At 44.0% G+C, this 13,874-nt stretch overlaps 1 protein-coding gene across 2 annotated transcripts in view; it reads left to right on the forward strand.

Annotated features, from left to right (window-relative positions):
- cbln18 (cerebellin 18) overlaps positions 1-13,874 on the forward strand; it is a 34,095-nt gene that overhangs the window by 1,407 nt on the left and 18,814 nt on the right. The window contains exons 2-4 of one of the 2 annotated variants that reach the window (XM_077197392.1): positions 5,502-5,625; positions 5,734-5,913; positions 6,005-6,136. In XM_077197392.1, coding sequence (XP_077053507.1) covers positions 5,529-5,625; positions 5,734-5,913; positions 6,005-6,136 — 409 coding nt within the window. In that variant the 5' untranslated portion in view covers positions 5,502-5,528. Of the gene's footprint in view, positions 1-5,488; positions 5,626-5,733; positions 5,914-6,004; positions 6,137-13,874 lie in introns of both variants that reach the window. The other variant, XM_077197393.1, reaches the window with a different exon arrangement.

Genomic DNA, 13,874 nt, shown 5'->3' on the forward strand with positions numbered 1-13,874 from the left:
CTCCAGGTTCCCATGTTTTGTCAGCTTGAACCAGTCATGTAAGTTATCTGGTTGTTGTAGTAGTTACGGCAGGGCTGGACTGGGACAGAAAATCGGCCCTGGCATTTTCGCCCAGACTGGCCCACTACATATGATCATAAACACCACCCATCTTTGCACGCCCTTGAATATGTTCAACTCCTATTCATTAAAACCACTAATGGCATGTAATGAGTGAGTAGGAACGAGTGAGAGTTAACAGATGAAATAAGTAAGAAATTGTAATTTATTAATACAATTGAACTATACTCCGCAGTGATGCATCAAAAACAAGCTATAAGCTGCACTGGCATAGCAATACCAGTGTTTCCCACAGGATCTTTGGTAAAACTGTGGTGGGTGGATCTCTGTCCCTCTGGGGGGTTTGGAGGCATGCCCCCCCCCTAAGAAAATTGTGTGCATTTTAATGTTAAATTCATCAATCTGGTGCACTTTGAGAGTTAAAAATTAAAAGCTCCAACCCATTTTTAGTGTGCAAATTAAACACAGAAAAAAAACTCTTTTAGTATAAAACTATATTTACTATATTACACTACTACATAATAATAGTTATAATTAATCTCAAGATAGTAGCCTAATAGCCATATATTGTAAAACAAATGCACTGAAAAATAAAGAAAACTTTCATAATTAGTTTTGTACTAATTTATAAACTTGAAAGAGATAAGCACATGATCTTTTATTTTGACGGAAACTGCATCAAGCTTTTATTTTGGCGGAAAACATGGATACAAACGTGTCTCATTAAACTTGTAGTAAATTGCTGTAATCGTCAACAATGCAGATGTGGAAATAATGCGTAACTAGGTAATGGGTTCCTACACTCATAGCCAAAGTGTTTTAAAAAGTAGTTCTGCTTACCACAGACTCTACACTTTCTCATCTCTCTCCTGATCCTCCTCACTATCCTCCTCATCGGCCACTGGAGCTGATGAAGGTCCTGCTGCTGCAGAAAACACATATACTTTGACACATTTTACAGCGTCTGCTTGAAGGGCCTATATCTATTTTTCACGCTATTTCTCTGCACATTCCTTGCGTTTCTTGTCCATCTCTCAGACTATAGACAGATTGACACTGCACGCTCACTCAAAGCACAAAGGGGGAGGTGTTTAAAGATGTGATTGGGCCAGCCCAGTGTCAATCAAGAAAACAACAAATGGGCCGCTGATCTACGTGTTTCATGGGCCGGTCTGTCATTGGAAAAAAATATGATTTTTTTTTTGACCAATGCATTACATCGGCACTAACCCAGCGCCGTCAATTAAACAAAACAAAACGAATGGGCTGCCGATGTACGAGTTTTATTGGCCGTAAAATTTTTTTTTAAAAAAAAATAAAAATAAAAATATGAGATGTATCGGCCCAAAAAGCACGTCGGCCCACCGGGCATTTGCCCTGTATGCCAGATTACCAGTCCAGCCCTGAGTTACGGCAGCGCTTAGCTTGGCCAGTTTGGTATTTCGTTCCCACTGCTTCTCAGCTACACAGCGTTGAGTGAACCTATGAAAGAGAACGTGTCTGGTTACTGGTGTAACCTATGTTCTCTGAATGGGGAATGAGACGCTGCGTTCGCTGCCAAGATCCTCGCGCTGCCGACAAGCTTCCTTTTTCGGTAGAGAAATCTGAAGAGCAGATGACGCGCGCGCCTATATAATATGATGACGTAAGAGCGTCGAGGCGGCGCCGCCCCATCAGCTAATGGATTGGCGTGATTCTATATGGGCTTCAGACCATCGCAAACCCAGAGGGCGTTCTGACGTATAATTTTACACGTGAAATGCAGCCAAACCTTGGAGCGTTTTGTCTTCGGCATCTTCATTAATCCCCTCGCTATCAGCAGACGTTCCGGGAGTCTCCCGCATATTGATAACGGCTCCCTGATGCCCGCAAATTAGTTAAAATCTCCCGGAATTTAGAGCGAGCGGGCGATCAAGAGCGCGCATGCGAGACAGAACAGACTGTGCTCCAAACCGTATAGCACGCGCACGGCGGAGAAGGAGAGGGAGAGAGCGAGAGACCTTGCGTGTGTGTGCCTCATGACACACAGAGTCAGGCACCGAAATCAGGCACCAACATTTTCGTTCTTATTCGGTCTGGTTACTACCGTTTACGCCGGAACCAGTTCCCTATTGGCACCGCGTGTCGGTACCCAACCCTACTTAAACATCACACTAATCCGCATACATGGGGATTGAGTGAGAAAAAGTATACTAATTTTTACGTCCCTCATTAATTAGATGTTATTTGTCTAGGAATATTATTAGACATAACAAAAGTTTTGCATGTGTGTGTCAAGACAGTAATGGGAATTGCAAAAGAAAAGGAACGGACAACAAACCAACAACTTAGATGAAATATTTATGTGGCGAAGGACTGCCGAGGGACGTGAGAGAACGGCGCGAGGCCGGTGGAGTGATTGCTAATGAGCAACACCTGTGAAGCACACCGGTCTCGCATCTCTCAGGGAGGAGCGGAAGCATAAAGGAGGAGCGACGACGTTGATGATGGAGAGAGCAACAGGCCTGTGTTTTAGTTGTGTTGTGTTTTGTTTTTGTATTTGTATTTTATTTCAGCCAGCAGTCGTCCGCGAGGGGCTGCTGGCGGTATTTTTGTTTGTTTGTTTTATATTAAATAAAGTTTATTTACTTTTTCGCCGGTTCCCGCCTCCTTCTTCCCTGAACATTGCTACAATTTAATTCTTCAACTGCAATAAAGTGAAGTAGTAATAAGGTGAAGTAATGAAGTAATTAATATTTACAATATGTACAACGTAACAAGGACAAGCAAAATCAATAAACAATCTAGTCGAGAGGAAGGAGCAAGAGAGTGGTGCTTAAATCAAAAACGGAATAAAACAAGAAAACCCTCTAACTAAAGTTAAGGAACTGAACTATCAAAAAAAATTTAGAAAGAAACATCTTCAGCATACAAGACGCTATAACTAAACTATACTAACTAAACAAACAAAAACATGCATAATTAGCACCACTCCTAACACTAGTGCGTCTAATACATTTCATAGAAACAATGTGTGCAAATGTAGGTCGCGACCTGCTTACCTGACTCAAAACCTCTCCCGCCAGTCTACACAGTGTCAGACGGTGACTGAGATGAGTTCATGAGGGAAATGGTAACAAACATTTAGCATTGCACATCCAGCATGTATCAAGGGCACAAACAGAAACGAGCACAGGCACGAACAAACGAGAGCTGATCCAACTGCCAGATCACAAAAGCAGTGAACCCCCAGACATCGATCAGTCTCTCAGACTGGTCTCTCAAATGAGAAAACCGTCCTCACAGAGTGTGCATACTCTTTCCCGGCTCAGAGTCTATCTCGACTGTCGCCATTGAAGTTAGATCCATTCATAAACTGCACGGCGACAGACGATTGGTGGCGCGATTCCAGATGTCAGCATCCTAGCATCGAGTTTCACACCTGAAACAGACAAAGTACACAGACACACACACATATGCAGCAACATACGCAAGAAACAAAATTACGTAGCATGGCGTACGTAACACTCACCCCCTTAAAACTTAACCTGAAGCAGTGTTTAAGCTCTAGATAAGGTGTCAGCAATTATATTTTCTGAACCCTTTTTAATGCTTTATGATTGTAACGGGGTTCAGATTCAGGGAAGAAGGAGGCGGGAACCGGTGAACATTTAAACATTTTAATAATAAAATAAAACAAACACAAAAAGAAAAGTATAAGCCAGCAGCCCCTCACAGACAACTGCTGTCCACACAAAACAGAAACAAAACACAACATAAAATCAGGCCTGTTCCTCTCTTGATCTTCAGCGCCGTCGCTCCCCTATTTATGATTCCGCTCCTCCGTGAGAGATGCGAGACCGGTGCGTCTCGTGGGTGACGATTATTGTCACTCGCGCCGTTCTCTCACGTCCCTTGGCCTCGTCCTGCTCGCCCAGCCCGTTCTCATCCTTTGGCGTCATACATGTGACGCTTTGTACATTTCGTTGAAATCTTACGCACATGGCATCCTTTAGCATCAATATGAGACGCAGAACCCAAGGCGTCATACAGGTGACGCTCGTCTAAATCCAACGCACATGGCATCGTTTAGCGTGAATATGAGACGCAGATCCCAAGGCGTCATAACCGTACCCTACCCCAGACCTAAACCTACCCATAACAGTGCGTGTTATATTGACGCTAAAGGATGCCATGTGCGTAAGATTTCGACGAAATGTCATATGGGGTCACCTATATGACGCCAAAGGATGAGAATGCGTTGGCTCGCCACATACCCACATCGCCCCTCGCAGGCCTGTGAATATATTAACAGAATAGGTACAGTACCTGTTAGTTTTAAAATAGTTACATTATAAATAATTTGCTTGTATATCTGCTTGTTACCCCTTTATTACCCAAAACTTAACATATTGTTCCCTTATACCTACACGGAAGTACACTATAATTACAGAAACGTACACCGTAATTTCGGTTTACTTACGCAGTTGTTTGCGGGTCGTACTATAAAGTGTTACCGAACTATCTTAGTCCTAAATGTGATATTACTTAACTGATTAGTTAAGCTTGTGTCTATATAAGTTAGTAGTAGCTCCACGCGCAAGTTACTGAACTTGTCCAGTCCGGTTCCGTTCACACAGCAGGGCTTTGCCGAAAATGCAGTTGAGAGTCCTGGAAATGAACGGGTGTCACTGCCGCTAGCTCCAATGTATACAAATAATTATTTAAAAATATAATTTTCGTGCAGCCCCTCCCCTGTTAATGCGCCCCTGTGTATGGATTACTATTATGATGGTTGGATGCACTTTTTGGGGCTTCAAAATCTCAGGTACCATTCACTCCCATTATAAAGCTTGGAAGATCAAGGATATGTTTTAATGTAACTCCGACTGTATTCGTCTGAAAGAAGAAAGTCATTTACACCTAGGATGGCTTGAGGGTGAGAAAATCATGGCATAATTTTCATTTTTGGGTGAAGCTGACCATTTAAAGAGACTTCAAATCTGTACAACTCTGGCAGCAAACCAATGATATCGAAGGGAGAATGTGATTGGTCATCATGTGATTTAGGTTGACCGTAAGCACTCTCCAAAGGTATACAGGGAACATAGCCAAAATGTGTATTAGTGGTGTTTTTCCAGGAGACAGGGTTGGGAAACACTAGTAGAGACATTGGCTATACAATGTCTTCTTTATTTTTATGTTTCTTTGTTGTGTTATGTTTTAAATGATGAAGGTTTTCGTTTCATTTCAAGGGTTTAAATTATATTTGAATCCCATATTTTCGGATTTTTCAGTTCTACTGAGTGTGTGTGTGTGTGTGTGTGTGTGTGTGTGTGTGTGTGTGTGTGTGTGTGTGTGTGTGTGTGTGTGTGTGTGCGTGTGCGTGTGCATGCATGCGTGTGTAGGTATGTAATATATATTATTTATTTTTTAATATGTAAAACAGTTTTCTTTTAAAGGGCAGTTGGATTCTGGGCATTCTGAGGATGAAGACACTTGCTGGTCCATGTATTTTGATGATTCTCTGTCTCTGCTCAAGGTCAGAGGCTGCCACTGCCTTTGACCTCCTGCGTGAAACTGCTGGTGAATAATTTGACCATGAATTATTTTCAGGTTGTCAGGTTCAATTACTGGTTTTGCAGGGCTCTGTTTCACTTCTACTTACTTTTGTTACTTTTCCCTTCCATTCAGTGAGTTGGACAGGGACTCTGCCCTGTGGTGGATGGGACTGTGAATGTGCCTTCAGGAGACAACAGGGTTGTTGTTGTATTGCGAATTCACTGTTTGAGCTGGAGGAGGCCACCTTCATACGTTTGGTTGGCTTATGGGAAGGATTGTCTCACCTGAACAGCCAAATAGAGGAAGACACAGGTAGTCATCACAATTGTCACTTCACATTTACTTATCGGAGATAAAACATTATGCAAATGTTTGCAGAATTTTCTTTGCTTTCTGTCCCAAGTTGGATCTAAGATAGCCTTCACTGCTGCAATGCTACCAATGAGTGGATGTCTTGGGCCTTTCACCAGCAACATGTCCATCTCTTACCAGTCTGTCTCACTCAATCAGGGAAATGGGTACAATTCTGCATTGGGTAAGTGGGCCAAAATACATTGTTCAAAAGTACAACTTTACATTTTAGGGCTGTGTCATAGCCCTAATGTCAAAAAACAATTGGTGGAGTCAAAGGCAGTTCTGAATGTTTATTGAATACAATTTTAATTAAACAAGGCAGTCCAACAGGTCAAAAGCCGATGAGGCGGTCTCTGAACGGGTGAAGGGGTGAGATTGAGGACCAGGTGCTGAGGTCAAAATCAATAGTCAGTCTTTGGGAAAAGACAGCCAATGCAAGAGGGAAAAGCAAGTGCAGCAGGCAGGCATATGTCGGTAACCAGGCAAGTAGTGTGAAGTGAGAGAAGAATGAAATGCTACAGGTACAGGATAACTGGGCAGAGAGCCGAGACACGACACAATACCACTTGACTTGAACTCCGCTAATGAGAGGAAATAAGGTGGGAAAAAATGCCCTTGTCAAACTAAACTTTAACCACATAAAATTTCTACAGAATGGAGATATACTGTTTTCAATCTATGTAAGATGCGCGCAAACGCACCAGAGTTCGATAGAATCAAGTTGAGTGTGAAACCAGACCAACGCTGTGGGGGATGCCGGGAACAATCGCGCCCGGGTTCGGACCGCAGCAAACAAGCCCAGTGTAAAAGCTCCCTTAGTTATGTATTGTTAATGGGAGGATATGTCCTTTAAGTGATAACTACACAGCAGTATCTGTCAAGCGTAAAGCGCTGGTTGATTATATATACTTGTCCCATATGATTGCCTACAAATATGTGACTCCTTTGAAGTGTTAGTTCCAAATCAATTAATTAAAATGGCAAATTGTATGGATTTGATTGGAGAAAGAAGTCCCAGATCATTCTTTACTGCAGTTACATTTTTTTATAAAGCCTGAGGCTCATTGTCATGTAGCTTTTCAGGAGAGTTTACAAAATTCATCCACAAAAAATTCTACGAGGAAATATGTCAGAGGAAAAATGTAATAGAGGGCCACATTTTAAAAGGGGAATATTGGATAAATGAGGATCTTAATAAGAGTATTGCAAAAGAAGAAGTTCAAATGGCCATTCAATTAAATTCAATTTATTTGTATAGCACTTTTCACAATACATATTGTTTCAAAGCAGCTTTACATAAAGTATATTTCAGAAATGTACATAGAAAAATACAGTTAGTTAATCATGTATTAATTTAGGGCATAACATATCGCCGGCGTTGAGTCGTCTCTTCACAGGCGTTTAGTCGTCTCATCGCAGGTGTTGGGTCATCTGAAGTCTCCGTGGAGGCTGGATACAAACTGGAGCTGACGAACGCCATTTACCTCGGGACTAGCGTCCCGAGATAACAGCAGAAAGGCAGATGGGAAATAATTAGCATAGCTGATGTTCATAATATTAATGCATTCGATCTGATTCAGCAGTAGTATTAAAGGTTAAGCATTATGTAAATGCTTGGCTAAAGAGATGCGTCTTTAATCTAGTTTTAAACTGGGACAGCGAGTCTGAATCTCGAACAATATCAGGAAGGCTATTCCAGAGTTTAGGAGCTAAATGTGAGAACGCCCTTCCTCCTTTAGTGGACTTAGATATCCTAGGAATGACCAGAAGCCTCGAATTTAGTGATCTTAAAGAGCGCGATGGATTGTATGGCGATAGAAGGTCCATTAAATACACAGGAGCTAAACCATTTAGGGCTTTATAGGTCAGTAGTAATACTTTGTAATTGATACGGAACTTAATAGGTGTCACGATGAGGTAGAAGCAAGGAGGAAGCAGGATCCAATTGCAGCACACTTTATTTAATAAACTCAAACTACATAAAGACACTGGCTAGGGCACAAGACTAAGGAACAGAACCACCAACATCAAGGTACAACAACAACATTATTAAGAACTCACAAAGACTGGACTGAAACACAGGGCTTAAATACAAGGCCAAACAAGCTAAACAAGATAACAAGGGGGCGTGGTATACATGAACACAAACGAGGAGCGGGAAAACTGAACAGGACTGAACCAAAAGCACAAAGACCGGGGGAACACAGACAGACATTACAACATAGCCCCCCCTCTACGGGCGGCTCCCGACGCCCATCAAAACTAGAGACATAGTTCGGGAGGGTGGTGGAGCGGAGGCGGTCCCGGGGGAGGGATGGCGGGCCAGGTCCGTGCAGGGAACGGGACCGGGGTCTTGCGATGGCGGACCTGGGCCATGGAACATGGGCGGAGCTGGACGAACAGACTGCCAGGGCGGAGCAGGCTGTGGGCGTGTCCACGACGGAGCAGGCTGAGGGCGAGGCCACGGCGGAGCAGGCTGAGGGCGTGACCAGGGCGGAGCAGGCTGTGGGCGTGTCCACGACGGAGCAGGCTGAGGGCGAGGCCACGGCGGAGCAGGCTGAGGGCGTGACCAGGGCGGAGCAGGCTGTGGACCCTCGGGCATCCAGGGCGAAGCTGTCGGACCCTCGGGCGTCCAGGGCGGAGCTGTCGGACCCTCGGGCGTCCAGGGCGGAGCTGTCGGACCCTCGGGCGTCCAGGGCGGAGCTGTCGGACCCTCGGGCGTCCTGGGCGGAGCAGACCCTTCGGGCGTCCAGGGCGGAGCTGTCGGACCCTCGGGCGTCCAGGGCGGTGAAGACCCCTCGGGCGGCCACGGCGGTGAAGACCCCTCGGGCGGCCACGGCGGTGAAGACCCTTCGGGCGGCCACGGCGGTGAAGACCCTTCGGGCGGCCACGGCGGTGAAGACCCTTCGGGCGGCCACGGCGGTGAAGACCCCTCGGGCGGCCACGGCGGTGAAGACCCTTCGGGCGGCCACGGCGGTGAAGACCCCTCGGGCGGCCACGGCGGTGAAGACCCTTCGGGCGGCCACGGCGGTGAAGACCTTTCGGGCGGCCACGGCGGTGAAGACCCCTCGGGCGGCCACGGCGGTGAAGACCCTTCGGGCGGCCACGGCGGTGAAGACCTTTCGGGCGGCCACGGCGGTGAAGACCCTTCGGGCGGCCACGGCGGTGAAGACCCTTCGGGCGGCCATGCTGGAGAGGACCCTTCGGGTGGCCATGGTGGTGGCCTACTGCCCCCCCCCAAAAAATTCTTGGGGGTAGCTACGGGGTCGTAGCCTGGAGAAGGCACCGGCTCAGGAGAAAGAGGCAGAACCAGCGGTGAAGAGGGCTTTAGGCTGGGCAGGACCAGCGGTGAAGGAAACTCTGGGCTGAACAGGACTGGCGCAGGATCAGCGGGCTCTGGTGCAGGATCAGCGGGCTCTGGCGCAGGATCAGCGGGCTCTGGCGCAGGATCTGCGGGCTCTGGCGCAGGATCAGCGGGCTCTGGCGCAGGATCAGCGGGCTCTGGCGCAGGATCAGCGGGCTCTGGCGAAGGATCAGCGGGCTCTGGCGCAGGATCAGCGGGCTCTGGCGCAGGATCAGCGGGCTCTGGCGCAGGATCAGCGGACACCGGCTCAAGTGTGTGCGTAGCCCACACACACCACATGGCTGTGGCCATAATGGCCAGTGTTGCGGTCACTGAGGGCTCAGGCGGCGCATGCGTGGCGTGATCAGTCTCTGACTGGGAAGACGTGACGAGAACGGTCTCTGGCTGGACGGTCTCTGGCTGGACGGTCTCTGGCTGGACGGTCTCTGGCTGGACGGTCTCTGGCTGGACAGGCGGGACGTGGATAGGCTCCAGGGATACTGTGAACTGGCAGGGTGCTTCATCAGCCAAGCCCACCGTAGATGCCGAACCCCCCAAGTAAAGGGCCAGGTCAATATATCCCTCTAGGGTCCAACCGGTATAATCATCCGGCATCAGTTGCGCGATATCCGCATCCAGCCCGCTCCAGAACAGGTCCATGAGCTCAATGTCATTCAGCGATCCCAGATGGCAGCAGTTCAAAAAGTCCCTCACATACTTCTCGATCCGCTGGCCATCCTGAAACATAGAGGCTAGAAATCTTCTTAGTACCTGGTTGCTAACAACTGCTGGATCCATTGGCGGTGAGTTCTTCTGTCACGATGAGGTGGAAGCAAGGAGGAAGCAGGATCCAATTGCAGCACACTTTATTTAATAAACTCAAACTACATAAAGACACTGGCTAGGGCACAAGACTAAGGAACAGAACCACCAACATCAAGGTACAACAACAACATTATTAAGAACTCACAAAGACTGGACTGAAACACAGGGCTTAAATACAAGGCCAAACAAGCTAAACAAGATAACAAGGGGGCGTGGTATACATGAACACAAACGAGGAGCGGGAAAACTGAACAGGACTGAACCAAAAGCACAAAGACCGGGGGAACACAGACAGACATTACAACAATAGGTAACCAGTGTAGAGATGATAAAATAGGTGTTATATGATCATATTTTCTTGACCTAGTAAGAACTCTAGCAGCTGCATTTTGCACTAACTGTAGCTTGTTTATTGAGGATGCAGGACAACCAGCTAATAAAGCAGGGTGTCCGCGGGTCCTTAAAAAGTCTTAAATTAGATTTTAAAAATTTAAGGCCTTAAAAAGTCTTAAAAAGTCTTATTTTTACTTATGAAAGGTCTTAAATTTCCGATGGCAATTTGACTTAGACATATCTAAATGTTTTCCAAATTAAAACTAATTAGCGTACTTTATTTATTATTCGTTCTTTGTGGATTTGCTCGTTCACGTGACATTTCGCGTCGCATTCGCGCCAGCATTAGCCTACGTCTGTCTCCCGCACGCAAAACAGCAGGAGAGGAGAAGAAAGCTGGTTAATTTCAGTTCAATTGTATGTTCATTCTTTATGTGCGTAGTGGTGTGCGATGTGTATTGTATTTTATGATATTGTAATCATTGTTTTACTTTAACGTTAACTATGTACGAGGGCGCACTGCGAGCTGACATCGCATTGTCTCTCATGCTTGCTTTCACTGCGTAATGTGTCAGTGCAGTTATAGGCATGTTCCCTAATAGACGTATAAAGTTTTGGTATTTTATATATCATATGTTGTTATCATACAATATTACATCAGCAAGAGGGCTGTTTTCCCGTGCACAATAGGAAATATGATATTTATTTTATATAACAGTTAAATTAACATTGTTACATTTTATAAACAATATTGTCAACAATTTCCCTTATTTCCCTTTATTTCGCTGACGAGAATTTCAAAATGAAACCATAGCAGAGTCTCAATGCAAAAGACAGCGATGTTTTCTTGACTGAAATCCGCGTTTTGAACGAATCATTTTAACGGTTCAATGAACAATCACTTGCACTTCCGGAATGAATCAGCCGTTTGAACAAATCGGTTGAATGAATGACTCCCTCAGACAGTGACTTGCCGCCACCTACTGGCGGGTTTAGTTTCACATTTAAAGTACCCTGTAATTAAAATGTTACAATTAGAAATCAGTTCATATTTAAATATTGAATTAAGAATTGAATATATCATAGTTTTATTTATGGAATTGTAAATGGAGTGTAAATATATTAATGCCAGTTCTGATGCTGCTTCTGTGTCTCCTCTGCACTGCAACGATGGATTTTTATTTAATGATTTAATTTAACTGGTAACAGTGGTATTGTGTTATTATTCTAATATAATTTAATTTGAATGTTAGAATTTGACATAAAAGGTGATGCATACCTCTAAGTAAAAAAAAAAAAAAGTCCATATATGGGTGAAAATGCCCCTGGAACTCAATTTAAGGTTGCAAATATTGTCCTTTAAAAAAAAATTTAATTTATTTCACTGCTGTGAACTGACCACTGCATAGAATATGAAAAATATGAATATCTTCGTGAGTCTGCTGTCAGCAACAGGCCTAAACCAGCCATGGCACCAGTACATAAACACAATATAAATATCATCTAATTATCAACAAAACTTTGAAAATATTGAGACATATCTTTGTCAATATTGCGCACCCCTAATGTAAGGTATTAATTTTGATTTCTTCAGGTCTTAAAAAGGTCTTAAAAAGCCTTAAATTTGACTTTAAAAAGTGTGCAGATACCCTGTAAAGCATTACAGTAATCTAGTCTCGAGGTCATGAATGCATGAACTAACTTTTCTGCATCAGAAACAGATAGCATGTTACGTAGCTTAGCAATGTTTCTAAGGTGGAAAAAGGCTGTTCTTGTAATATATGAAATATGATTTTCGAAAGACAAGTTGCGGTCTAGTATAACACCCAGGTCTTTTACTGTAGTGGATAAAGTAACAGGACATCCGTCTAAATTAAAGTTGTATTGTAAGGGATTTTGTGGGTAGTTTTTTGGACCAATAAGCAATTCTACACGTCATCCAGCATTTTATATCTTTGAGACACTCTGTCAATTTAGATGAGTTAGTGTTTTCATCTGGTCGTGATGAAATATATAATTGAGTGTCATCAGCATAACAGTGGAAATTAATTCCATGTTTTCTTATAATATTACCACCAAGTGGCAGCATATATATTGAGAATAGCAGAGGGCCTAACACCGATCCTTGCGGCACTCCATAGTCTACTGATGTTATCTTCGATTTTTCCCCATTTAAACAGACAAAATGGTAACGGTCTGATAAGTACGATCTAAACCAGCTTAGTGCCTGTCCCTGAACACCAGTGTAGTTTTGTAGTCGATCCAGGAGTATTTTATGATCGATAGTGTCGAACGCAGCGCTAAGATCGAGTAGAACTAGTATTGAGATACAGCCTTGGTCAGAAGCTAAAAGTAAATCATTTGTAGTTTTAACTAGCGCAGTTTCTGTGCTATGATGCGTTCTGAATCCTGACTGAAATTTTTCATATATCTCATTTTCTTGCAAGAAAGAGCACAATTGAGCGGACACAACTTTTTCTAGTATTTTAGCCATAAATGGAAGATTTGAATTTGGTCTGTAATTTGCTAGGTTATTTGGATCTAATTGCGGTTTCTTAATGAGAGGTTTTATTACTGCCAGCTTGAATATTCTTGGAACATGACCTAAAGATAAAGACGAGTTAATAATATTGAGAAGAGGCTCTTCCACTACAGGTAACACTTCTTTCAGTAGTTTAGTGGATATTGGATCTAATAAACATGTTGTTGGTTTAGATGCAATGATAATTTTATTTAACTCTTCCTGTCCTATAGTTGTAAAGCGGTGTAGTTGTTCTTGAGGAGTGATAATTGAGGCCGAATCATAAGACACCATAAAAGATTGTACATTTACAATTTTGTTTCTGATGCTTTCTCAGTGAAGGAATTCATAAAATCATTACTACTATACTGTAACGAAATATTTTGCTCTGGTGATGTGTGTATATTTGTTAGTCTAGCCATGGTGTTAAATAAAAACCTTGGATTATTTTGGTTATTTTCTATTAGTTTGCGGAGATGCTCAGCCCTGGCTGCTTTTAGAGCCTTTTTATAACGTACATACTGTCTTTCCACGCTATCCTAAAGACCTCTAAATTAGTTTGTTTCCATTTACGCTCTAAGTTACGAGTTTCTCTCTTGATAGCATGCGTAGCACTGTTGTACCATGGTGCTTTAGTTCCCCTTCGAGGGAACTCGCACTGCGTCGTCGTCGTGACGACACTATGGGGAACGCCCTTAGCGTAACGCATCTGAAGTATGAATGAAATCTGTCCAATCCTGATTGGTGCTGCGTCATGACGTAGTAGATTAAAGTTCGTACATTGCAATACAGAATCTAGTGGCTCGGATCTCGCGCTTGCCGAGGCAGCGCGTAGATTACGGGTCTGCTTTGCAATAAAGATTATGTGTGTGTGCGAGGCAAGAACAGTCAGCTCCT

This window comes from Siphateles boraxobius, unplaced genomic scaffold (assembly GCF_051911475.1).
Source record: "Siphateles boraxobius isolate OS27281-9 unplaced genomic scaffold, OSU_SipBor_1 39, whole genome shotgun sequence".
NCBI lineage: Eukaryota > Metazoa > Chordata > Actinopteri > Cypriniformes > Leuciscidae > Siphateles > Siphateles boraxobius.